This window comes from Ptychodera flava, chromosome 21 (genome assembly GCF_041260155.1).
Source record: "Ptychodera flava strain L36383 chromosome 21, AS_Pfla_20210202, whole genome shotgun sequence".
NCBI lineage: Eukaryota > Metazoa > Hemichordata > Enteropneusta > Ptychoderidae > Ptychodera > Ptychodera flava.
Window position 1 is genome coordinate 27436230 of NC_091948.1, and position 26677 is coordinate 27462906.

The 26677-nt window shown below is 36.7% G+C and overlaps 1 protein-coding gene across 17 annotated transcripts in view; it reads left to right on the forward strand.

Moving 5' to 3' along the window:
• Positions 1–26677, forward strand: part of LOC139121890 (rho guanine nucleotide exchange factor 18-like) — a 143551-nt gene that overhangs the window by 96071 nt on the left and 20803 nt on the right. For 11 of the 17 annotated variants that reach the window (XM_070687168.1, XM_070687162.1, XM_070687160.1 and 8 more), the window contains 11 exons: positions 331–470; positions 14978–15093; positions 17829–17973; positions 18493–18544; positions 19204–19254; positions 19532–19710; positions 20235–20335; positions 20802–20925; positions 24008–24154; positions 25232–25308; positions 26296–26363. In XM_070687168.1, coding sequence (XP_070543269.1) covers positions 331–470; positions 14978–15093; positions 17829–17973; positions 18493–18544; positions 19204–19254; positions 19532–19710; positions 20235–20335; positions 20802–20925; positions 24008–24154; positions 25232–25308; positions 26296–26363 — 1200 coding nt within the window. The remainder of the gene's footprint in view (positions 1–330; positions 471–14977; positions 15094–17828; positions 17974–18492; positions 18545–19203; positions 19255–19531; positions 19711–20234; positions 20336–20801; positions 20926–24007; positions 24155–25231; positions 25309–26295; positions 26364–26677) is intronic. The other 6 variants (XM_070687176.1, XM_070687178.1, XM_070687166.1 and 3 more) reach the window with 1 other exon arrangement.

Sequence of the window (26677 nt, forward strand, 5' to 3'; positions counted from 1 at the left end):
TTACACATATTATCCAGTTGTGCTCAGCAAATCAATATTAGAAAGTGAGTTGTGTAGGGCAGAAGTATGTTTGGGCAAAAGGCAGACATGCCCATACAACTTTCTTATGAAGAGCGCCACCTGTGTCGGATATAAATTTGCTGTTGCTTACTAATCTCTAAATACAGGAGTAACCTGATTGGTCAGTATTCTATCAGAATTCTTGTTTGCTCATGAATGTGAATATATAAACACATGATACTCTTGACTGTGACACTTCTTGACCAACTGTTGAATTGATGATGAAATGATATGTTAATTTCTTGATTTTTGCACTTTGTTGATCTGCAGTATGAGTGTTAGCAGTAGTGAAGATGATGAGGACAGCAGCAATCTTAGTGAAGAAGAGTTCCATGATGCTGAAGACACTGTCATCTCTGGAGGAGAACCTAATACTTCGACTGAAACAGTAACCAGTGCACTCACACCAGGTGAGAAAAAGACTGTCTTATTGGTTTCCTCTTGATCCAAAGTATTTTGCGTTTTTTCACGGTAGACTGTCAGGACGGAAGCCAGCCTTCTGCAGTAAAACAAAAATACTGTGCAATAGGGGAAGTTTTACTGATTTCCGACATTGTTTGATTTATTCTTTTCAATTTGAACTTTTTTTATATTGACTGCATTCTTCAAACATTAGTTCCCCATACCATAGTGAAAAGTGAGAAGTGACTGTCAGACGGAAATGGATCCTTAGCCATTGTAACAGCACATAGCCCACTGTAACTGACTACTGGATCATACCATTGCTCAGAGGGGGATCTTGTCACCCATTTTAAATAGGTGCCAAACTGAACTTCAAGCTATGTTTTTACCATTTGATTGGAAAGAGACAGTTCCTTGTCCTACTTTCAAAATCATTTCAGAATGTCTGGCGTTCAACATGTATATACAGCCTGTACGTATGTGTGTATGTATGTACCGGTATGAATGTATGTATGTGTGTATGATGTCCAATGTTAATGTTGACAACAGGATAGTAGTCAATGCTTGAGTTCACTTGCCAACAACAACAATGCACATTGGACAAAATCCACATTGTTGACAATGTGAATACTTCATACTTCTACATGCTGTGGAGAGGAAAATAAGAAAATGTATTTGTTTTTAGAACAAAAATGAAAAGGTCATCTGAAGTTACTGTTATTGCCCCTCTAATGACAGTAATCATTTATAGAATACATGGCTGTTATAATAGAGCAATGAAGAGTCTATCTGAAAACTTGCACACAACGATTAAAATATTTCCGGGCTATTAAAAACCAGAGGGAAGTATGACAATTATGATATAGATTTCTATGAAATATAATGTGAAAATAAACAAAATAGTTATTAACAAGCTGGTAATAACAGGTCTCTGATAAACAAAGAATAAGCGTTTTTTTTGTAAAATCAGAAACGGGAACTAGTTCTTTTATTTTATTTGCCACGGTTGGTTTGGCATATAAAATGCATTCTGTATTGCTGAGAGAAGTCCCTGTGATAATGGTCTAGTCCATTACTGTGTGTGTGTTGTAGGTAGACTTATTCATCTCTTGTGATAACTTCAGTCGGTAGGGGTCTCTGTTATCTGTTAGTGATATCCCTATTACACGGGTCAAATCATGATAAAATTTAATACTACCTCCGAATGTAGTACCATCGTTTTTTTCCTGTGCAGCCATTAATTGCTATTTTAGTCCCGTCCAGGGAGTGCCGGTCGTTGGTGAATATTTTTAGCCGGTGGATTTTTCTATACAATCAATTAGCTTGCTGTGCTGTGAGTAGAGACGTTCCGTGGTAGCTCCCCTGCATATTTTGAGAGTCAACCATTTAGACCATGGTGTTCTAAACGCTGTTGTTGGATATCGATGGGGGAAATCGCAGAAACTAACCATGTAAGAGCCGGTAACGCAGACGCGTGAAAAGAAATGCCGAACAAGCTGAAGAGACGGGCGTCCAAAGTGTGGAAAAGCTTTCGAAATTTTAGCCATAAAGACAGTAGCCCAGAGGAGAGCCTGTATACTCAGACAATATATGAGACCGACAATGGCTGCGATGGTTAGTGCCCAGAGGTTTTTTATCATTTTTTGTTCATGTGTGTATATGAATGTTTTGGTTACCAGGAGCTCCCAATACCCTTTGCCCAGAGTGAAGTACTTTGCTGTCCATTTGTTGTGTGGCTTTTAAACACATATCTACATGACCATCACAAACTCTGTAACATTGATAATGGTGGCTTTATAGGGCCAGTGTAGCAACTTTTATGACATACTACAGTTGCAGGTATTAATTTACAATGATGAGATACCATTTCAATTTACAATAGTAAGATACCATTCCATAGTGGTATGTTGTTGAAAAAACATAAATCCTCGCTCAAGAATTCAAATTTCTTTCTCTCATATCAGTAAAGAAAATTTTCAGTTGTGATTTTTCCGTGTCCCGTTGCAACTTCATATCATGGTTTGTCTATTTTTAGCCAACACGTTGTGTTCATGCAAAAATGTATGAGGTGACTAAACAGGAAGTGGGCAATTACTGACAGGTGTCTGGTGTCCCTAAAATAATATTCAAATTCAATAATTAGACATTAATGTTCTGTTATAAAGTTGATGTTTGGACAGTTTTCAAAAACTTACTCAGGCCACTCCCAGGAATGCTGTACCTATGTGTTTGACTATCATCCATCATATATGTGATATTTGATGGGGAAGTCAGGTGTGTGTTGACTTGAATCTATGTCACAATGGTAGCTGGTGTAGTTCCCTTCGCCATATTGTTAGAATACTGAACTCTACTGTATGTGTTTTTTACCTTGAGCTTAATGAAAATGCATCAGTTATTCTCATACATAAGTGTTGATCGATCTAATATCATCATTTACCTAATCATTTGGTTGAGAGTCAGACAGGTAAATGTTGATGTAAGTCCATGTCACGACGGTAGTTAGTGTAGTTCTCTTTGCCATATTGTTAGAATACCGAACTGCTACTGCACGCGCTTGAGCTGGTTGGAAAATGTAACAGTGATTCTCTGCAGAATATTAAAACATGATCAGACATGGCCAGTCATTTAGTGGCCAGCTCATGCCTCTCGTACCATCAAATGAATAATTCACAAATACACACTGTAGGTGATGTTTTAAACATGAAAGTTCGTGTCCTCATGAAACAGACTCTGTAAACAGTTTATTCTGGAGCTAGACCGGATGCACATTTCACGAAAGGAGGAATTGTTTTGTTTTCAAGGTTTGTTCCAAGGATGTACAGGAAATTTCCTAGTAAGCAATATGTTTACAATAGTTTTGTTTCCTGGTTCTGAAAATGTACAGCCACCACCAAGATAAAATGCCTACTGAAAGAGTAGACTCAGGTGCTGTATGATTCCCATACTGCTAATCACGTATGCCATACATATGATGACATTTGAGTAACATGGTATAGATATCATGTCCCGTCACCATGAAAGAATTATCATACTGAGGGATCAGTTTTCCCCCTCAGCAAGTGTCAGTTTGGTGTTACATTACACAGACCTTTTGGATAATCCATTTTTTTTTGGTTCATTCAGTGAAGATAACCCAGTTTTTTGAAAAATCGATCAATAGTCAAGTACTGCTCTGTGAAACCTGTGACAGTACTCAGTAGTTTCTGATGTGATGTCGGGTGTCTTGAAGGTGTTGTAAGAGGTGTGCCATCTATGCTGATGTGATTTGTGGAGACATGTCTCCCTCCCCACACCATTGTAGTTAAATCCAGTCAGGAGGGGCTAACCTTGGGGGTTATGCCATAATTAGGGTATATTCACACCATCAAACAAGCATCAAACATCTGTTGTGGTGTCATCACGACACACTCATGCTCTCAAATTTTGTGTGGGTGAGTATGTATCTTCAGTTCCCCCATGCATGATTTTGGAATGTATAAATCATGAAAACGTGTCCAATTGTATTCAGTTCTTGGCTCTCCTTCATCATTGGAAACGTGGTACGATTGATAAGCATCATTTACCGCAATTCAAAAACAAATTCAGGTTGATTTTTTCTTTGAACATCACTATTGTCATGACTTTGTCAAATATGGTAGAACCAACATGGATAATGGAAACAACTTTCAGATAATAACACTTTTCAGTTGCTCCTTAATCCATGGAGTTTTCTCATATCCATGATTTACTTGTTTATGATCGTGGAAATTCCATTACCTGACAACCAAACCTTGAAGAAAGCTTCCTCTTATTTTTGACTTGTTGCAGATATTTTCTTAAAGCAGATGCCTCTTTCTGTGTTACACACATTATATATTGTAAATACAAAATTCTAAAAAAAAACCAATGTCTGTTGGTTACATTGAAAGAAAATTTTAACTGCAATTGGGATAATTTAGTTATCACATGGTTAATTCATTGTTTTTCGGCTACAAGACAAATTTTGGTTCCATTCTGCCATTGGCCTAGATATAATAATATTATTCTTTTCTGACCACATTGTTTGACTCCTTACCTTCTGATGGTTTATCTGTTGTTGCTCTCTACAGTGATGCTTAATCACTGTACTTTCAAATATCATGCAGACCGTTTAAGTAGAGAGTGGGTTGCATTTGTTGAAATCATAGGGTTTCTTTTGAAAAACAAAACCTTTCCCGGCTGTATACCATACATTTGTAAAATTTCCTGTATCCTTTTGGTGTTTCTGTTTCTTAGTTTAAAATGGATGCTTCTTTTAGTGTCATTTCATATTCTATGAAGACAGCATATGAAATGAAGGGAATTTATCTTCCATCTAGGCTTTGAGATAGTATGCGTCTCTATTATATTTTGCTCTTTCATCTCCTGCTTACATAATTGTCTCATGTTCTTCATGTCAATTTCCAGAGGCAAGACTGATGCAACTTATCAAATCCAGACAACCAAGTCACTTTGCAAGGTCATAGGTCATGCCCTCTTGTCTCTTGGTGATATTTATGCATGGTGACCAGGGTCGCAAGGTTGCTTTCAAAGGTCATAAGGTTAATTGCATTTGCCATTAAGATGTTTTTCTAGATACCATACTCAAACTTAAACTTGGCAATTTAGCCTTTCACTGAGTACATAGCTAACTTGAAAGATGTCATAGCAATATTATTACACACTGTATAGTACATCCAAATTAGTTATTTCATCTTTCAAGTTCATAGCTAATTTGACAGATGTCATGAGGGTGTTCCCATATTCACCATATTGACAATTAATATTTGCAGTTTAGCCTCTAAGTAAATGCAAAGCTAACTTCAATGATGTTGTCACATGATGTTAACATAACTCTCTTGTTTTAACTGTTTCACAAAACATCAATATAGATGGATTAATGAAGAGTTCCCATACCATATATCCAAGCAATTATTCTTCAGCTTTTAGTACAGTTTATTCAATCTAGAACATTCCCTCAACACCATTCAAATATTTGCCCTGGTTTATAACTCAGACATATAATTTTGAAACTACCAAAGTACTGTTGCTGTTTTTCCCTCTCTGTTGTCATACTGATTCACACTTGCCAAGGATGAAACACTGGTAAAATGGAAAACCTTGGTAAAATATGCCGGTTACCCTCAACAAAGACCTGCCATTCCCAGTTGGTGTCGATCAATAATTTTGTCGTTTTGAACATGGTCTCCATGAATGTAACATTAAACCATACATTGAATCCTGTCCTTGATGACTCTCTGACAATGCAGATAAGAAATTGTAGTCTAAACATGCGGATCAATACAGAAAGAGTTAAATCCAGCAGCACCCTTTCCTAAAGTACACTTTTATAGTAACACAAACAGACAAATCAACGCAGAGGAGTTACCCTCCAGTGGTCTGCTTGATATATTATATAAAGACCAATTCTTTCATTTGATTTTCACAGTGGGAGCAAGATCTCCTCAATTGCATCCGTGGGATTTATTTTGTCTCTCTATGTAGGTGGTATTTGTGTGAATTTCAATCAGAGTAAATATAATGGTCAAGGATTGTTTGATCAGAACAATTACTGAAATGACAATGCTTTACTGGAAATTCAGCATGGGGTAGCGATGACCCCCTGAGAGTAACTTCTGATCAATGTGGATTGAACATTTCTGTATAACATATTTATTTTGTCTCTCTATGTAGGTGGTGTTTGTGTGAATTTCAATCAGAGTAAATATAAATATGTTATATAGAAATGTTCAGTCCACATTGATCAGAAGCTATTCTCAGGGGGTCATCGCTACCCCATGCTGAATTTCCAGTAAAGCATTGTCATTTTCAGTGATCTTGCTGATCAAACAATCTTTGACAACTCCTATGTTTATATTTTACACAAGTCACCTGATCAATGCCAATCAATATTCTGAATTGCTCAGTGAGTTTTGATCATAAATTTCTCAGAGATTTTTAGATGCCACGGGCATAAAATAGCCATTCAACAAATTTCAACTCTGTTAAAAGAATAGTAACACTTGTTCAGTTTCAGAATTGTTTACTGTTAATTTGTTTTATGGTCTTCAGCTCTTACACTTTTGGAGATTTTAGAATTGACTCCTGTAACCTTGCTAATTATTTATGGACATGTAGTTATCAGTGAAAAGAATGGTGGTTCCTTGGTCCATCGTAAGCCATATCACAAGTCAGCATTATGTTAGCAGGGGTATACTAAATGTTCCTTTTAAATGATTATGAAAAGCTCTCCCAAATAATGACAAATTTTCTTTAGCATTGAAGCCTTCACTTCCATTTATCAGGTACTCTGCAGCAGACATTTTACAGGCATTTACAGTGTTTATGATACTTAAATCGCCATAAGACAGGGTACCTCTCCTTGTTTAATACGTAAAGCCTCTCTAAGATTGTTCAAACAAGCGCCAATCTGGTCATCAATATTTACAGGAAGATGGACTCAGAGTTGAAAATTCTGTTTGAAGTTTTCAGGATCCTTTAAACCATAATGGTGAAAAAGTAACATTTTGATTGTGAAGTCATCTTTAAGTATCTTCAAAGTTTGATCATAAAAAAATTTGGTGACAATTTTAAGGAGTAGAGAGTGTGAACTGAAAAGCAGTATCAGAAACAGACCATTGTAAAAAAAAATTTTTTCATTCACAAAAAGTAGACCAGGGCAGTTGCAATTGGTTTGTCACTAAGGCTAGTGTTAATGTTACCTGTGCTGCATTAGCTGCTGTTGCTTACAAAAAGATGGATGAAATGTGTTTTTTTATTCCTGTGTCTGTGTGTCTCTGTGTCTGTTGCTACTGCTTGTGGTCAACACGCCAACAATGTAACTTTTTAAGGTTTCCATCATAATACTAATGGTAATAAGGCACCATTTTGACCAGCTTTGTATGCTTCATTTCCAAAAGTCACGTAAATTTTTTGGGGAAGGATATATTTTTACACATTAATGATGATACAGCATAATTATTAGGAATCAACCCAAGCTTGAAATACCTAATTTTAGATTGAAGCAGAATTTAGCCTGCTGTGTGCATTGGAGTAATTACCTAGATTTTCACTCATATTGTATTATATTTTACCGATCTGTGATAAAATGCAGGTCATAAAGAAATAATTTCAGTAAGTCTTTTTGTCCTGGAATAATATATTAACCTCTTTTACAATGAAAAAGGGACATAATGAAATCATATCTGAAATATTTCAATAGGGCTGTTTACAGTTTATGTCACTGTTCTCATTAATATGCAAAAATAAATATTTGTCCACATTTTTAGATTACGCTTTTGAACATTACGCATGCAAAAACGACGAAAACACATCTTAGTAGGTGACTGCTATTGTAACAATGAATACTAAAAGGCATATTCACGACTCAGAGTACAAGCTGCCAAAACGGCCATGTATGGTATGCAACATTGATAAAATTTGTCCGCATTTCAAGCTGTGTGTCTGATGTCGCGCGCGTACAGCTATATTTAGTAACAAACCTGTAACCATGAACAGCGTTATTTGATAAAGTGAAATCCGAACAGTTGTCAGTATTATGCAAATTCATAAAATGACACTGAAAAAGAATCAAATGAAGAGATTTTTCCATTGATTTTAAGTACTGAGTAGATCACTTGACATTTCTGTCTTGTCAAAAGACCTTGATGTCAAGAGCTGTCATATGTTTTTTATAATTTCAGACTTCTTCAACCAAATTCTTGATTATTGACACTTTGGATGGGTTTTCGCAATTGCAGAGTTTACTCCAGACAATGTCACTGACTAAAAAGGACTGGATATTTGCCATTAAACCACTTGCTCAACAGCTTCTGAATTCTGTGCTTTCATTTTCACCAAACGCAAGAAAGTTGAGAAATGACATGTACAAATATCACTGTAATTTTGCACGTGTAAAATGTATCAACTCTTTTGACATGCTTGATAAAATGTGTTGACAAGTTTTGCTGGGAAAGCAGGTGAGGCACAATTTGTAAACCTGAAAAAGTGTTATTTATCTTTTACTAAGGCTAATTCCAAATGATTTTGCAGTTCTGTCATGATTATGAAAAAAATTTAATTTAACCCTTTCACATCTGCCAACCCCACCCTTTTCCCTCTCTAGAGGTCCAACTTTACTGTAGAAAACAATGGGGTTGGTTCAAACCATTACGGTAAAAGGGTTAAAAAAATTTGTTCACGTGGAAATGTTTGAAAGAATGAACAAATATAAACTCTTTTTGGTATTTATATGTAAAACCAAATATGAGCTAAAAATGGTACTCAGTTATGACAAATATTACAAGGACAACCGCAGAAATCGTATACATGTATGTAGGGATGTGATCAATAGACGCTGTCATTGAAGTAACAAAATCTGTCTGAACATGTGTGTGGAGCAGCTGATATAACATAATGATTCTATCTTTAGAAATAAACCTTCAACTGTAGTCAATATTCTTCATCCTTTCAACTCATTCTTAGATGTATGGTAATATAGATCATACTTCAAAGATGTGAAAGACAGTCAGTGTCTGCCAAACTACTAAATGTGATCTGTTGAAAACCGTTTTATATCTCACTATGAAAGTAATGTCATGATGAGTATGGTTCATAATATTTTCTTAATGCTAGTAAACACAAATCAAAAGAAATTACAATTCCAACAAAAACAAATGTAATTGTTGGTTGTGATATCTGCTTTATAGGGGGTATACTTCTTGGAAGGTGCTGTCAGTGGCTCTGTTTGTTGGTTTGTTGTGTAGCAACCATTCAAAACACACACAATCCCGGCCAAAGCGACGTATGACGCAGACTTTGGTGTCATTTCCATCATGAGATGCAGATGAAATGATCAAAACAAAAACTAAGTTCTTTGATAATGGCAAAGCTAGTTTGTAAACATCTGTCTGTCTTCCTGTCCCATGTGACATATTTCATTTTAATAACAGTTACTTGGGGGCGATGTTGTCAAACCGGATGGACTCACAAGAAGTTGTGACATCATTAATCATTTCATTATGTATGCAGTGACTCAGAACAAAAACAATGATGGAAACAGACATCTCTCACATCTTCACAAAAGTCATATTTTTTGAGAAGAGATTTGCCCAATTTTTCAAAAGAAATTTGTTGATGTTGATGTTCATTTTCCTTTTTTCAAATTTTTTATTGAGTTTTGCATGATATTTTTGATCTGGAAGATCTTTGAAAGTTAAATGATGTTTGCAGTCAGGAAAGACTTGCGTTAACAATTTAGGTTAAGGTGAAAGTATGAAAAAGTTGTGTAATTAGCATATTGACATCTAACAACTGATAAGCTTACTGTGATACTTTGGCTTTGAAATTACATGTACCAGCATAAGGTAGTATCAAAAGACCGAGGCAGTGGACTGTGGTTTACAATTACAATATTTCGCGTTGTATGCCAAAATATGTCTTTTAATGAGGAATGTTGGTTTTTAAAAAGCAAAATAACTCATATCATTCACAACAATTATTGGGGTCATGGTAACTCATAACATTCACAACAATCATGGGGTCATGGGTCATAGGTCATATGATAATGAAAGTTTTGAGACCCAGAGTTTACAATAAAAAGATGGACAACTCCATAAACTATCTCATAAGTACCACAATGCTTAACCCAATCCTTTTCCTTTCACTGCCGTGTTCTCACAGTGTGTATGCATTTTTCATAATCAGTGAGAACTTCACTAAACCTACATCTCTGCCACATCAAATTTTGAAATGAGACACAAAAGGCAGATGTGTTGCCATGGCAACCACACTCCAATTCCCTTAATCTGCTCTGAGCCGAACATTAATTCAGATTTTGAAAATGTCATCACCATGGGTGAAAAACCTGATCCTGTCTTTAAGTGGAAGGCGGTATTACTTGATATGGCACCCGTGTCTTTTTGCTACTGAACCTTTTCGTATTCTATATTGATCATCATCTTTCCTGTATACCTGTAGAACAATTGGTCAAAGGATCTCCCCTATGGATTTATTGTGCTTCTCTTGGGTTGTCTTTCTTATTAAATTAAAGGAAACAATCCCCTGGTTCCATTTGTTAATATCTGAAAGTAAATATTTGTCCAAAATTGTAACTTGATTTTTGAAAATTAGCTCACAGGAATTGTTATATATTTCCTTATTACTACCCTCAATGTTATTTGTGAAACGGTGAAGATTACAGGTCAAGGAATCTGACCACAAGCTGCAGAGTAAGCTGCAGTAATAAACAAGGACCCAAAAATCAAAATTTTGTCAGAGTATTTCCCACATCAGTACATACAGGTAACGGCATGCATATGATACCATATTTAGGTATCATAGGTACCGCATTTAGGTATTACATAGTAAACAGAGCTGTGCCGTGGTAATACACAATTAACACAAGCATCAACTATGTTTTCTTCAGTCTTGAATAATTTCCCGGTAGATTTTGATGTAGTGTGTTTCTTCCTCCCATGTTGAATGAAATTTTTAAGTGTGAGGTATCGTTGCACATCTTCAATAGATTATCTGTTGAGATTTTACAAACTAAAAACATGCTGTATATTTCTCATGTCTCATAGAAGAAAAGCGTTTGTACAATGTTCAGTCAAGCAAGTACATATGTGAATTTCACCAAGGACACACTTGGCAGACTATTGATTGATTGTCAAGCATGGCAGCTTTCTCTTACGGACAAGAACATAGTGACATTTTCAACCTCCTGGCTACCTAATTTGCATTATGGAATTCCTTGATCTTATGAGATAAACTGATCATAACATGCATACCTTTGGAATTGATCATTCTGGTTGTTATTTCGCCAGTAATGCCGTGATTTAATCAAGAAAACAGAAATTTATGGAAAGACTCAGCATGTTTTTGTTTTGAAGACAATTATTGTGAGGCAGAACTATTTTCCATGCTGTAGTGGCTGGCAGTTAAGTTTGCTATAAGAATTCACTTGGAAATACGATATTCTATGGATTCAGTAAAGCTGACATCTCCATCAGAACATTCCATTGTATTTTATATCAGTAATACGCAGTGGGGAATCCTAACTGTGGCATGGTTCACTTCAGGAAAAAATATAGACATGCAGCATTTCACTCATGCTTCCAGAGACTCTTAATTTCACTTTCACATTAAGTTGGTTTGTCGAACTGATGTCAGTGAAATGAGGGGGTTGTTTTATATCAATGTGTGCCAGCTGATCTTACATCTGTGAAATGGTGTCATCTATCCCCTCCTTCAGTAAAACCTGCCACCCCCTACAGTTTCACAATGGTATGTCCCTCTCACAATGTAAATGCCAGTGTCGTACGCCTGGCTGGCAGTCGCGCGTGTGTACGTGTTTGATTATTATGTATGTGTGATCCATTAGGAAGACTCAGCTGAGCCGACAGTCCCTGCAGATACAGTGTTGGGAAAGGCTGCCCTGATGAGAATACATGTAGCTGCTACTCACTGGTGATCACATCAAGCAGCCTTGGTGATTCTGCCGTGTTTGTTAGCCATCATTTATCACTGGCAAGCTGTATAAGAAAGCATCTGTTCGCATCAACCATCAGGGTGTAGTCTACCTGTATTTCCTAACATAGATTGTTGCTGTGCTCCACCGTGCCTGTGTTTTGTTTGGATTCACCGTCAACAATAAACCCGTCTTCCTCGTACGCTCATCCGGTCGTCATGATAATGGAGCAAGCAGTGAGACTGTGCCCCGAGACACTATCCACAGTCTCTCTCATGGAATGATGCTTTCCTTCCAATGGAAGGGTTCCTGGACAACCTCTTTGCAGGCTTCATTCCAGCTGCTCTGATAGGATTGGTTTTGTTACTGGCTATGTACATTCTAGCCCACCGTTATTATGGAGCCTTAGATATAGCCAAGTACATTTATTGTACACCTGTCAATGGTAAGGCAACACTGACCCATCATAACAATTGCCATTTGGTCATATTCTATTAACAATAATGTTACCAATTTTTTTTTCACTTTCCTTTCCATTATTTATATTTTTACTGTTAATATTTTATTGAAACTGGGAACAATAAGGCTTGGAATCAGATAGAGTTCAGTACACAGTCTATGTGGCAGCCAGTGCAAGTTTATTAATAGAATTGAAATTCATAGTTTGAGAATAGCTTTCCGTCAACAAGGGATTACATGCACTAGGTAAAACTGTACCCACATATTATCGTGTTGCCATGACGATTAGGTCTGGGGTCAAAGGGTTAGGTATCATCTACATGACGGTAAAGAGATGATGTACGTTACTACGCCAGTCTGTATCCCTAAAAGACCTTCACGGCTCAGCTGGTAGGTGAATCTGCCTGCTATTAGGCCTTCAGAAAGGATCAGTGACAGTGTAGCTCATTATTAAAATGTACCATGTACTTACATGTAATGCACATTTGTCAGCATGAACATTCATCTCACAAACACACAAAGCAATCCTATTGCATAAATTTGGCCCTAGCCTGGTGATTTACTTCAGTTTTTGAGAAAAGAAAACAGTCTCCTATTTCTGAAAACCTTACCAGTGTAATTATCAATTCAAGAATATGAACTCGCACTGATTAAGCTTTCAGAAATCCCCATTGTTTTCAGTTTCTTTTATGTACCACGTATGTCCTTTTGATTGAAGTATGGGAATCTAAAATTGGCTTGATGTTACTGAATACACGCCCTGTATATTTGTGAAGAGGTTCCTGTGTTTCTTGAAGGCGGTGTATCTGACACAGATCACAACCGTATCAAGTACAGGATGATATACAGCTATGATAAATTCTGTGTAATTTCTTCAATTTGCCAATCCACCCATCACTTTTATTCCTTTACACTTGTTAAATCACCACAGCACAAGGTGTAAGGATGACGCATTTGGCTGTTCCCCTGCTGCTGCTTGATTCCAAAATGTTGTAATTACCTCTCTGAAGTCTTCGTGTGTCAAAGTTCACCGAGTAAGACTCCATTTTGAATTGTGTATTTGCCTTAAGCAAAGGTTGCAAAAAAATTGAATCCCAGTGGGGTTTTCAAAAAATGACATTCTCAGATGCTAAATTTGTACAGAGAGTATTGAGGTTTTCAGCTCGACATCTGTTCGCAGTTTGAGGTTTTTCCCTCTTCACTCTGAATGTTGAGTTCATGACATTTGCATGAAAATGTGGCGAGTTTAAAATGTCATTCATGGTGCTGTGTGCCTTCCTTTTGCCTCTGAACGTTTTATTTCTTTGTCCTGTTTTATGAAGATGTTTGCTATGAGTCATTCATACAGCCAGACTGATCAAAATTCAGCTTCATGTATACTTCTCTGTTCTATTTTCACCCCAAATTCGCATTGAAATCGGTACCAGCAGATGGTTATTCTATGGATACGCTGTAAGACAAACCACCTTCTATTGAGAACTGGCGATGATGAAATCCAATATTTTCCGATTGTGGTACAATAAAGTAAAAAATGCAAATTGACAACAGGAAAATGATCGCAAAAGAGTCTTTTGACAACATTTCCTTTGTTCCATTTTGGCCTAATTTCAGAGAGAGAGTCTTTCCAATCTACTGTTGTCAGGAAAGTGATGATAACACAGAATAGCCTTGACAGGGTAGCCCTAGGGTTTTATCCGCCATGCAAAATAGGCCATGTTTTCAACTGAAATTATTCCACCCTGTTACAAGCAATGCTGTGTAAACTGAAAATGAAAATGAAAAATTTCAGGCGGCCTCATCGTGTACATACATAAGTGTTTTTTATATATTTTATTGTATGATTATAAAGAAAATTGGGTTATTAATAAATTCAGTGAAATGGAAAAATAACATTGCTATTCATTTAAAGAAATTATGCTGTAGTATGTGTCAAATATTACTTACTCTAGTTCATGAATGTATGAATGTGTACCAGGTATGTATGTGTGTGTGTGTGTGTGTGTGTGTGTGTGTGTGTATCTGTGTGTGTATCTGTGTGTGCGTGTGTGAGAGAGAGAGTAATAATTTTACTTATGTGTGAAAAACCAGTCACACATAAATTGAAGATTCAAATTGTGAACACTCATTGAGAAAACAACAGCCTTTGTCTGTGACATTTTGGTAACCTCACAATGTTTTATGTCTACAGAGGATTAATTATGATAACCTGTTCGCTTAGCAACAACTCACTGTCATTAACTAAATGAAATGATATCGTAATTGAAGGTCGAATTAATGAGAATGGCTGTTGTCGCAGGCTTTCCTGTCACTAATGATTTCTGGTGACTCTCAGTTTTGTATGTTGTGAGTAAGAAACTGAATACGTACATTTACCTTTTGTATTGGTTTACAAGTTATTTCAGGTCAGTGTAATATTTGAGTGAAGTAGAATCTGTCAAATACGTACTAGGTCACTGATCATACTAGATGGGATGAATTCTGTATTTTACAGAAGTGAAAGGATTACTGAACAAAATTCTTGCAAAAAGAAAACCAGTTATGAAAATGTTTATATCTGACCTTACGTATGTACTGTTTGTTTTCTAGGAAACGGTTCTTCTGACCAGCCATCACCATTGGATAGGCCATCCAGTCAGGCTTCTGTACGGTCACTGACAGATGTTGGTTATGAAGTGGCTGGTTTGTCAGATAGTGACATCGCTGTGAGTATTACAATCATATATATGTAGTTGTATGATATCTTTTTCACCTAATTTACTGTAGGATGTGGGATGTAATAGGGCTGTCATAAATGAAGTCATCCTTCTCAAATTCATATGCAAATATAAATATTTGCTGGCAAATTTAGACTACAGTTTAGGAAATTACATATGCAATAATGGCTAAAAAAACTTCATAGCTGACTGCAAATGTTATGATGAACACTAGGACATATTATTATACAGCTCAGACTGCAAGCTCCCGCAATAGCTACACATGCAACACTGACAAAATGTGTTGCATTTCTGGCAGCAATGTCTGTTGTTGCAGCCATATTTAACAACAAACCTACAACCGCAAACAGCCCATTACCACATAATACCTGTGGTCTGGAGACATGAATTCTTTTATCTTGTGTTAAGAAACGAGCTTTTTCCAAAAAATGTACTGGATCAGGTTTGGTTGAAACATGTAAACAGTGGATTTAAATTCGTAAATTGTGGACAAATTTGGGTAATCTTTCTAGGACTGAAATATGCCAATAGCGTAGGAGTCATGACATCTGGTTAGGCCACTTCATGCAAAAACCATGTGTAGAATCTGTCAAAACAAAAGCATTAATAGCTTTAATGTGAAATTGATTGGATGTTTCTCAATATGGTGTACTCTAAATAAAACATTTTCCTGCCTGAAACTCATGTTGTAATATTTTTAACGAAGATCCAATAACACCGGATGACATGGATTGCTGTATGGATTTGACATCGATGACTTTTAAAACCTGAAATTATCTCAAGCTGTTTTTCATTTCACAACTGTCAACGTTTAAAAAAAGACATCATTTGCATATTTTTTCTGTGTGTTTGGACGGACCACAGACAGTGGAGCAGAAAACTCTACTGTCTGTTGACTGACCCTTGCTGTCAGTCTGCCACTCTGATGGAACTGTGACCTTGTGAACCCAGGTGACCTTTGAACCCAGCATGAGTCCTGTGGCTGCATGAGTCTTGGTGCTGGTGTCTCTGTTTTCGTTGTGTTTTACATCGAAGACCCATTGAGACAAGGTGACTTGTTTCATCATTTGTGCATTCCCTTCCAGATATTTCCCTTCTTGGCTGCAAAAATATAACTTGCAAAAGATACACACATGCTTGTCTGATACGTCACAAATTTGCCAAATCCTGGTGGCAAGTCTGAAATTCTGTGTCATGTTGATTTTTCTCTGCCAAAGCACATTTGCAAAAAATTCCAGCAATGTATTTGCCCACGGTAACTAAAGAATTCGAAGATAATATCAAGGAACCATTCGATTTTGAGCTAGACTGGAAACAGTTATGTAATATTGTATGGATCTTATCAATATGATCTGTATGCAGATCATGAATGATCATACCATAGCACATGAAACTATGCAAAGATTCTCCCAGTGAATTAGAAAGTGTCATTGAACAGTTGGTTATGTTGTTTTGTTCAATAAGGAGCAAGTGCTGATAGTAACCGAGGATTTTCAATCTGTCATAATTTTTTTAAGGCTTAATAACCTTACCATTGACAGGAATGAAAAATATGGGTCATGACAGCCACGTGTTTGCTGATGAGATGTGTTGGGGGGTCTGTGTAAAATCCCCCTCATGAGGGCAAAATGTGATGTGCATCCATGCTTCTACCAAGCAATGATAGCCTTTTATCACCGATATCTCCAATGTCACAATGAAGTAAACAGAGAGAAACTCTGAAGCAGTTGTAGTTCTTTCTTTGAAATTGCAATCTCACAACTGACAGAAAAATTTTAGCTGAGAACAGAGTAATATATTTGAGCCTACGGTGGAGGAATTAAGCCACTGTAAACAGATGTTTTTTTTAGACAAACTCATGTCTGTCAAATTTACTTAATTCACCTCTGGGTATTACACTGATGTTTACATTCAGCAAACTATGCATTTACCGACATAGACACCAGGGAATTACTTAAAATATTTTCGCTTTCAAAGAAATTCACTGGACTGGTTTCAGTATGTTGTTCAATCAGAAAATTTTGACTCATTTATTATCAGTAAGAGAAATAAAAAAATTGTAGAAATGATATGAGGGTACTATGTTTAGAAGTTTTATGGTAGCCATTCTGATGAACGGAAGTGTGCTTGTGCTGATTGTCATTTTACAATTTTATTTTTAGATTTCATTTTGAATTGTGTGTTGTGCATATGATTTATGTAGTTTTCTAGGGTTTTGTAAAGGTAGAGTCTGTCTGGATTGGCATTTGAGCTTTTCAGGGAAGGAATGCAGTCATCGGGATTGTCACTGAAAGAATTAATTTTCCATTACTATTTTGTTTAAAAGTCTCCCATCTCGATTTGTTGCTTGAAAGTAGAGACATTAATCCCTAGCTACTCTCTGGGGAGTCCCTTGAAAGATTTAAGGAATGTCCACCACGAGAAAAAAGTATATAGAACTGGCTGATCTCATTCTTGTTCAATTTTTATCTGCCACTTGTCCTTCAAGATGTTTTCCAGTATCAATGATCTTGCATTCAGACTGGCAAAATTTATTATTTTTTGTGGAAAGTCTTCCAGTTAATCCTCAAAAACATTTCAAGTTATATGTAATCAGATACTGCTTTGCGTTGCCTGTGCTTGTATATTTGGTGAACATTTCGAGAAAGATTAAGTGGCATATTAGCTTAGCTTCTTTAGATCATCAGCTTAATAATTTTTTCCTCGTTTTTGCATCATTTAAGGAACTGGATGGCAGACGACGCAGCCTGAGTCAGAGTTCCATGGACTCTGCCGGTGACGTCCTGTTGCCACAGCAACCACTGCATAAACCCATCCAGAAGGCTGTGTCAGTTGGTGCCCTTCACATGTTGAAAGATGGCGACCACGGTGAGTCTATAAATCAGGGTCAGAGGTCACTTCAACTTAGAGTTGATTTTGTGCATCAATTCATATCCTTTAAAGGGTGTTAGAGCATGAGAAGTGATGATGAAATATTTGGAAAGTTTTTGTAAATTGACCTTCATGTGAATGAAAAAACGCTTTTATTGAGATCACAGGCATTGATGTGTTCATATGTTGTGAGGAAGAACGTGTAGTACTCATGTAGAGCAATGTCTTTGTACTTTTTTCGTCCGTTGTTCTCTCTCTATTCATGCGTCTAAGTGGACTATCTAAAACATTAGTGTTGTCCCCAAAAATCTTGTAGTGGAGGTGTTAAGCCATTAAAACAAAAGCGTCACACCAAAACATGTTGCAGAAGATGTTTAGATCACTACTTAGCAAAATGAGAGAAGTAGTTTGTGATAGAACAGTGTAGCTTGTGACAGCTCAGCTGTAGTTTACTATGTTATTAGGTAAATTCCCCAGTCTGCAGGTCTGTACCACTGTTCATTTTGTGTTCCACAGGGCACAGACAGGACAGTGTCCTATCACAGCCAGAGACAAGAAAAGAAAAGAGGTATGTATCCATAGCGATAACTCCAGCAAAACCAGTGGTCAGCAGAACAGTCTCATCAGTAGCTGTGGCCGTGAAGATTTCAATCAGATGATGTCCAGCACAGTTGCCAGTGCTATTGCATTACCAGAAACCTTGGAGTGGGAAATTATATCAATTAGAACATGTGTGTGTGGTGTGTGTATGGATGTGTGCTGTGTGTGTGAACATGGTGCTCAGTGGGACCGTATGTATTGCCACTAACTCAATCAAAACACAAACCAACTAATCTACAGTTCCATGCTCCTTGGATTTTTCCAAAGGTTTTCCTTATTTCCATTGGGATCTCTTGATCACTCTTAATCTCTATAATTAATCTCATGCAAGCCATTTCCCATTCATTGTATTTAACACTGACAGAGTATTGACAATTTCACTTCAAAATTAGAAAGAAAGAAAGACATACCACTCTTTAACAATTACTTACTCCCACAGTAGGGCACTTTGTAGTGTGGAGTTGGCACATAAAATCTGTGATGGTGTGAAAACTTGAACTGCCAAAGCTTTGATGTGTGTTCTCTTTGTCTCTTCATTAACAAGTACTTTCTAGATCTGTAGGCTGGACGTGTTCTGTGCTTTTTAGAGTAATTCTGTTTGTGACCTGGTGTTGGTTGTTCTTACAGAACTGCTAAAGATACACACCTTCTGTTACAAGAATTAATCAAACAACATGAGTAAGTTGCATTTCCTCTGCATGAGTGCTTTGTTGTGCTGCCATTTTCATTTAATTTTTTCCCTTCTGCATTTCACATTGCATGAATGCTGAATGTTAATCATTTCCTCCCATGTTGGCATGATTTCTGTGCATTTTCGCCCTCAGCATTGCAATCGCAGCTCCCCATCGGCCGCCATCATTTTCTCAATGAAAACTCTTGAAACGAAAAAAAGCGTCGCTTGAATCACAATTCAAAATGGCTGCCTCATTTGTTTGTCGCGTATTGTCTCCTCCAGTCAGGAGCAGAGCAAAGGAAGAGAGGAGGAGGAAGCTGCAGATGTGTTCAGTGATGACTTGTACAGAAACTTCATGCAAAGAAAGAGAACCAAAGCACGAATGTCACTCACAGAGTTTCTCAGTGACCCCAGAAACTTTGACAACAATGAAGAGCAGCCGGTTGTAGCCACTAAGCAAGGTTTGTATTTTATGCAACATGCCAGCAAGCATTTTCTGATCGGTCAGCAAGAGTAGTCAGGCTAGATCATGTGGTTAGAATATTGTATGTATCATTGCAGTCTTTTTACAAGAATTACAGATACAGTATAGATTGTGTATGTGTTTTATCAGGTCTAGAGGCCAGATTCTGAAGCAGGCATGTTTCTGTCTACAACGACATCGCATGTATTGGATGAATCTCATCAAACAGAATCTTTACCTGTTTTTCTCATCATGATTGTTCTGTTACTTCACCAAAAGGGAGCTTTATCATTCCTGCCAGTCCTGGACCTGACTTCATCTCTTGTGTCTTTACTGTTTTCAAACTGACAGCTATTACCTCTCTGGGTAAAACTGCTTCAGTTTTGTCTCCAGTCCCTGGAAACACATTGCAGACCACATGTATCAGCCATTATTTTGCCAGGACTGTAACGCAGACTAAACACTGAGTGATGAGTTTTCCTACTCCGCTGTCTCATGTGCACTAACTTTTTCCCCTCACAGAACTAGTGCAATCATCCAAAGGGGAATCTGAGAAGAAATCCCTTGGTAGCAAAGCCTTAAGTCTTTTCCGTATGCCAAGCACCAGACCAAGGAGCAGCAAGGTAAGATAATTTGCAAAAATGGACAATAACATAAAAATTTAAAAAAGTCAGGAGAGATCTTTCACTTCCTATTCTTTGCAAATTACAACTGAGCTGTAGTTTTCCATATTAAAGAAATATTTCCTATCATTGCAGTTTCAAAAAGTAAAAGATTCCAGACAAATCTATGTGAAATGAATAGGGGGAGTTCATCTGAAATTCATTGCATTACATTTTTTCTGCTGTATCGATTTTTCACAGCTGTGGTCTGTTGCTTTGATTAGAAGGTGGGGCTGCCTGACCTTTAACCCCTGGCTCCGCAAATGCCTTGTGCATTCCTTCATCACTGAGCTCAGCATTGTCACAGATCTGTGTCATTGTACAGGCAATTATTTTAGAATATATTAATAAGGGTGATCTCCTAGAGTAATAATACCAGCAAATGCTGATTTCAGGGCTAATTTTTATCGTGGTTTGTGTTCAACAGAGCAAGGATAAAGATGGGAAAAACAAGTCAACTCACCAGTATATGGCAATATCATTTTCCAACTCAACGAAATGTGACTATTGTGACAAGTCACTGGTCAATAAGGATGCATTGCAGTGCCAAGGTAAGAAAGCAGAGATCTGATTGGCTTGAAATATACTAATTCAGTGATAGAGCCGCCAATTAGCCAATCAGTCTTACACAGTCCAAGATGATCATTCCTCCAGCTTGGTTATGATTCAAACAGAAGGTAAGGATCCCAAGTCAACATAATGACAAGCTGTAGATTCTAATGCAAGTCTTGATCTTAATCCTAGCCAGTGATTTTAATCCAAGCTAGCAAGAATCCAAACTACTGATTCTGATGATCTAGGGATCTTAGTACCAGCTGTTTCTTCAGATGATAGTATAGTGACTCCCATGCAAATTACTTATTCTAATGTAAGCCAATTACAGTATTCCTATTCAGTTTTGTCTAAATGTAGCTTGGTGATCCCAATATCTTCTTTGAACAGATCCAGTTCCATGAACGAGAAGATGTTCACGATACTTATTTGTATCAAGTAATAAAACAGATGTGCATCTGATATTTAGATTCTTTAAGGCCGTAAACAGTTGACACATCAAGTCAAATGAAACTCTTCAAAGATAATTTGATTTGAAAGCTTGTTGAAAATTCTGCATACTTTCCAGTAAATTCTATCTGGTCCTTGTAAAATGTACCCCCTCAGAGAAAAAGCTTTGTAATTTTCCACAGTTGAAAATTCTTGACAGGAAGCCAGTTGGCAACTGTTTCACCATTGGCATGCAGTAGGATCTAACTTATTTTTAATGGATAAACTTAACTTCAACATTTTAAAAAAATTCAAACAACACATATATTAAAGTTCTGCAATGGGCTATGTACATGTGTTCTACAAGTTCCATTAAACATGCTCTTCTGATGGAAACACCAGGGTTTTCTCCAGCGTTTCACTTTCAGGGGGATTGCCGCTCCCTCGGCAACAATCAGGGGGGGTCCAAAATTATCACTGATATAAGCTCTCCTGCAACAGCATGCAATGCATCTCTTCACCAGTACGATACAGTGCTCTTACCTCGACCATAGACCCTAGAGAAAAACAGGACAGGCAACTGCAGTTCTTTCTTTGTATGAGCTAGTGTGAATAAATTAAGTTCACAAGAATACTTCGTACGTGCGTTTAATCTCATTAACGATCAATCTGACGTTGTGCATATGTACAGTTTACTTTTGGATGTCAATGTTCTGAGTAATGACAAAGAGATTTTTAATGTCTGTTTTTATATCAGTAAGCGATTTAAGGAACTCTCTTCCAAACAATTTCTGAGGGAGGGTTTGACTCTATTTTGCACCAAAAACCCTATCTCACAAATTGCACTATTTACTGTATTGGACAGGGGAGGGAAGTAAAAGTTGTTCTAATCAGCTTTCTGTTCCAAATACATTCCATTACCCCACTGTTTTGACTGACACTACTGTGATGGAGCGAAGTACTGTATGTGGAAGGAAGGGCATCACAAAGGGGCGATTTTTGCTCCTTGAACCAATTTTAAGGGTGTATCAAGTGCAACAGATGGGGAATAGCGGAATCGTGCGTCTTGGAGAAAACACTGAAATATGCATCCAACAACTCAACTCTGAAACTCCAATTCCTTGTAGAGAATTCCTATCCTTGACAAAAATTATTGAGTTTACCAAATTTTAGTTGTATAAGGCTTACACAACTTCTGACGTACATTTAATCTGAAGGTATTATATTGACTGATGTAGTCACTTGTTAGCATAAATTGACTGCGTCAGGTCACTGAAATCTGATTGAAGCAGCAAAACTAGTCCCATTAATGAAATATTAACTCTGTTAATCGGCTTTAAGGGCACTCTGAATCAGTGATGTCATGAGAGTGTGGAAGCAGTGGGCTGTCAGGAATTATTTAATGGCATATTCTTATATTTAATATAATGTGATGATAGTGCCAAGGTAATAATGCACAACTTAAATTGACATAAATGTCAAATGGCCGTGTCACCATTTGATCAAGAATACAATATGCTAATTAAAAAATGCCAGACCAGAGTTGTTTTGTGAGCAGATTGTAAATAACTGAAACCTACAGACCATGGCATTTCTGTTTTTTGACCCTCAAATGCAGCCTTGCAAATCTTTTATTTATCATGTTTCCATGTTTGAATACTGATGACCTTAGCTATGATACCATGTGTGAACATTGTTCTGAGATTGTTTGTTATTTTGCCCTACCTTTGATGGGTGAAGGACAGCAATAAACTATAACAAACAATACAGTGCATGTTATGTAAACAGTGCATATCAGGAAATTTAATTCTGAAATTAACATTATTTTCAGAGATGTGGAATGTGAAATGTTAAACAAAGCTGACATGCGATATGTATTTACAGCTCCCTTTTTTCAAGACAATGGAAATAATTGTTCTGTAGTTAACACGGTTTCACAAATGAACAAGTTTTTCTGTGAAATCTACAAACCATAGGGAAAAAATCTGATATCAAATTTATAGGTGAGACAGGCATTTTAGAAATTAATTTCCTGTCACTAATCTGTTTATCTCAGCATTATGAACATGAGAACTGTTAAAAATATAAAGCACAGAGAGAATTGTAATGTAGATATTGTGTGGACATCAGACAGTGGTTAGAGTTCAGATTCAGTGTTTTTTCAATCCCAGTATAAACAGGTCTCAGTTTCATGAAAATATAGATTATGGTGTCAGGGAGCATTATGTACAGCGTCTCACACAATGTCTGTAAGGCACAGTGAATTATGAAATAACTGGTTCTTGCTAATTTAAGAACAGCTGTGTTGATCAACTTAATCTGCAGATGCTCAGTCTTGTCAGATAATTAAAGATTCAAAGGTCTCTCTATGTCTGCAGGAGAGAGATTTAGAGATAACTATCCATATAGCACCGTATATGAAATTTGATGGTAAAAATCACTTTCCTGTACTTTGCCACCCATACTAGTGCATAGTACGCAGTTTAATTTGAGTATTTCAAAGACACTAAATGATTACATGACAGTGTGAAACACAAGACAAATTTACAACAACACTGAGTAATCTGTATTGGTTCTCTGTGTGCGGTATTCTCAGTGCATTTTCAACAGTGATCACATGTTTCTTTTTGTTTGTTTGTTTGTTTGTTTTAGCTTGTCTCATCAACGTTCACAGTAATTCGTGCAAGGATAACATGGGAGTGTGTTCCAAATTCGCAAGAAAGCAGCAGAAACAGACCACGGGAAGTTTCCGTGACAAGTTCCCGTCAATGAACAAACAGCATTCAGTCAGTATGACAGGTCAGTCTAACACATCCAAAAGGGGCTGCAGCATCAAATTAAACTTTAACCTTTAACCTTGCACAACCATGGTTTGCCCAAACCCATTGTTATGAATAATGCAGGGCTGTTCACAAGGAAATGGGGCCAAACAGGTTACAGGGCCAGTAACTGTAACTTTTGATAATATTTTCATTATTTTTATTCCAGAAATCAAGTATATTTTCTTCTCTTTGTCTCTGAGTATGTTTCCAAAGAAAGTACTAGCCCTGTAAATGCAAAGCACAGTGTACAATATGTGGTGTTGTCTTTGACATATGAATTCTTGTACAGACCAAACTTCAGCCATAAACAACAACACTGAACATCATACACACATACGGTAGGCTATGTTGACAAGCTGAACACCAGGCCGTACGACACGTGTGTACACGATTTGGGCAGCAGAACACAAAATTGTATTTTAAAAACAGACAAAAATACTGGTAAAATTACTTGATAATGATTATAGTGATTATGTCTTTCACATTATATGAGTAATATTTACCAACCTGTGAACCTGATATTTAATAACTGTATTTTTCTTCATTCAACAATTTTTTCAAAAAACAAAGCTGGTAATATTCTCATTCTAAACAACATATTTCCCTCTAATAGGATACTTCATTGAAATCTTCATTGCATTTGCCTCTATGTGTCCCTTCTTTATCACATTGATCAGTCTGTCTTTTACTTTTTTCTAGCTGTCGTTTCCTTTTGTGAGGTTGTTCTGTTTATTAGAGAAATTTACCAGAAATTTACCTTGGTCCAGTCACTTAACACTGGATTGTTTTCAAAATAGAGATTTGGCCCGATTGTCCAAGACAAAGTCAGCTTTGTTTAAACTTTTCACCACTGTAAAATGAAGTTTCTCTAGTTGAAACTAAATGCGGCTGATGATGTCAGCAAAATATGTGCATAGCAAACGGGATTTCAGCCGAACACATCCAAAAATTTATTGAGCTTTCTGGTATTATTATTGTTTCCAGTGAAAGTTAAAAATGTCATCACATGAAAAGACGAACAAATATAGAATGTTTTTATCTGATCAAATTTCAGCTCTTCAGTCGTCCTTGTCATTCACGCAGAAAGACCGACCTAGATCAGTACACATACCAATAAAAGCTGGACAGAGTGTAAGTCGATATTAAATTTCATTTTTTTTCCCCAAATTTTATTTTGGTGAACATCTTTTTTGCACTTATGATATCTCAGAAGTATTAGCATCTCAAGTTCAAAATGATTGACAAGGTCAGTGTTTCTAAAATAAACAGTTGCTTTGATTGTTTATGGACATTGAAGAAATTACTATTATTAAATGGAACTTTTGAATACAGTTTAATTAGCAAGTTCACTGAAAATTTAGCGTACCATCAACTAACTTCAGTCTGGTATTATTAAGTGTAACCCTTCTTGAGAAAAAATGGGTAGATTCTGTTGAAATGCTTTATCAAGCTGTCCAATATTTCTTCTGTAAAGTCATATTCAGAAACTGAAGATTTTCTTTGAGACCAAATCTACATTTTATCGCTATATTTCAAGTATGTGCACATGGCATTTCACTTTTTGAGGTTTGAAGCAGAAGAGAGTAAGTCTTCAGTATCATGTTGTAGACAGTGTTTTGCCGTTGTTTGGAAATTTCAAAATTATGTAGCAGTTGTGGTCTCAATTACTTGGTAATTGACTTGGTATAGCGAAGAAGACCAGAGTAAAATTGTAAAAACCGAAAAACTTCAGTAGTATAAGATGCATACTCATTGTATTGTCAATTCTGTCTCATATCAAATACTAGGAGGAGCCATTTTGTCTGATTAGAGTGAGTGATATTCATTACCAGAAGTGAAAATTTGATCCAAATCTCAAAACAAAACTGAAGAAGCAGTTGCCTCAAGCAGTTCATCTCATCCTGTCCTCCCCATATTGCTGTGTAGAGGTCCAATTTTTTCTCAGAACTATAGGATTATACCAAAGTGAAGGGGTCTACAGGTTAATATACACGTTTGTGAGAGCAGGGAGAGAATTGTTAACTTTACACCAACCGTGATTAATGTACTTGTATCTACAATGGTGGAGTGAATAAGGAAAATAAAAAATGTAAATAAATTTATTTTGTTTTGCAACAGAACTCCCTACCATCCAGCTATTCAGCCAGCAAACTGTCCACATCTCCTGCCAAAACAAGCAGTCTTGGGTAAGTAATCATTATTCTTATAACACTCAAAGCAATTTGGCTGTTCATGAAATATGAGTTTTCTGAATTGATTCTCAAATTTAGAAAAAAAATGTGGTGTGATTCCTGAAAGTTTCGTCATTCAAAAAAAATTAATTTATATTTAGATGTGTACTGTCGTGGAATGAATAAGAGACAAATGTCAAATTGTAGCTCAAAGGGACAAGGTCAATGCTGAGCGCTCTGATTCAAGAGCCAACATGTATCCAATGATATTCACAAATTACTTGAGACCTCCATGGTTCAAAAATAACTTTTATTTGATTTACTCTGAC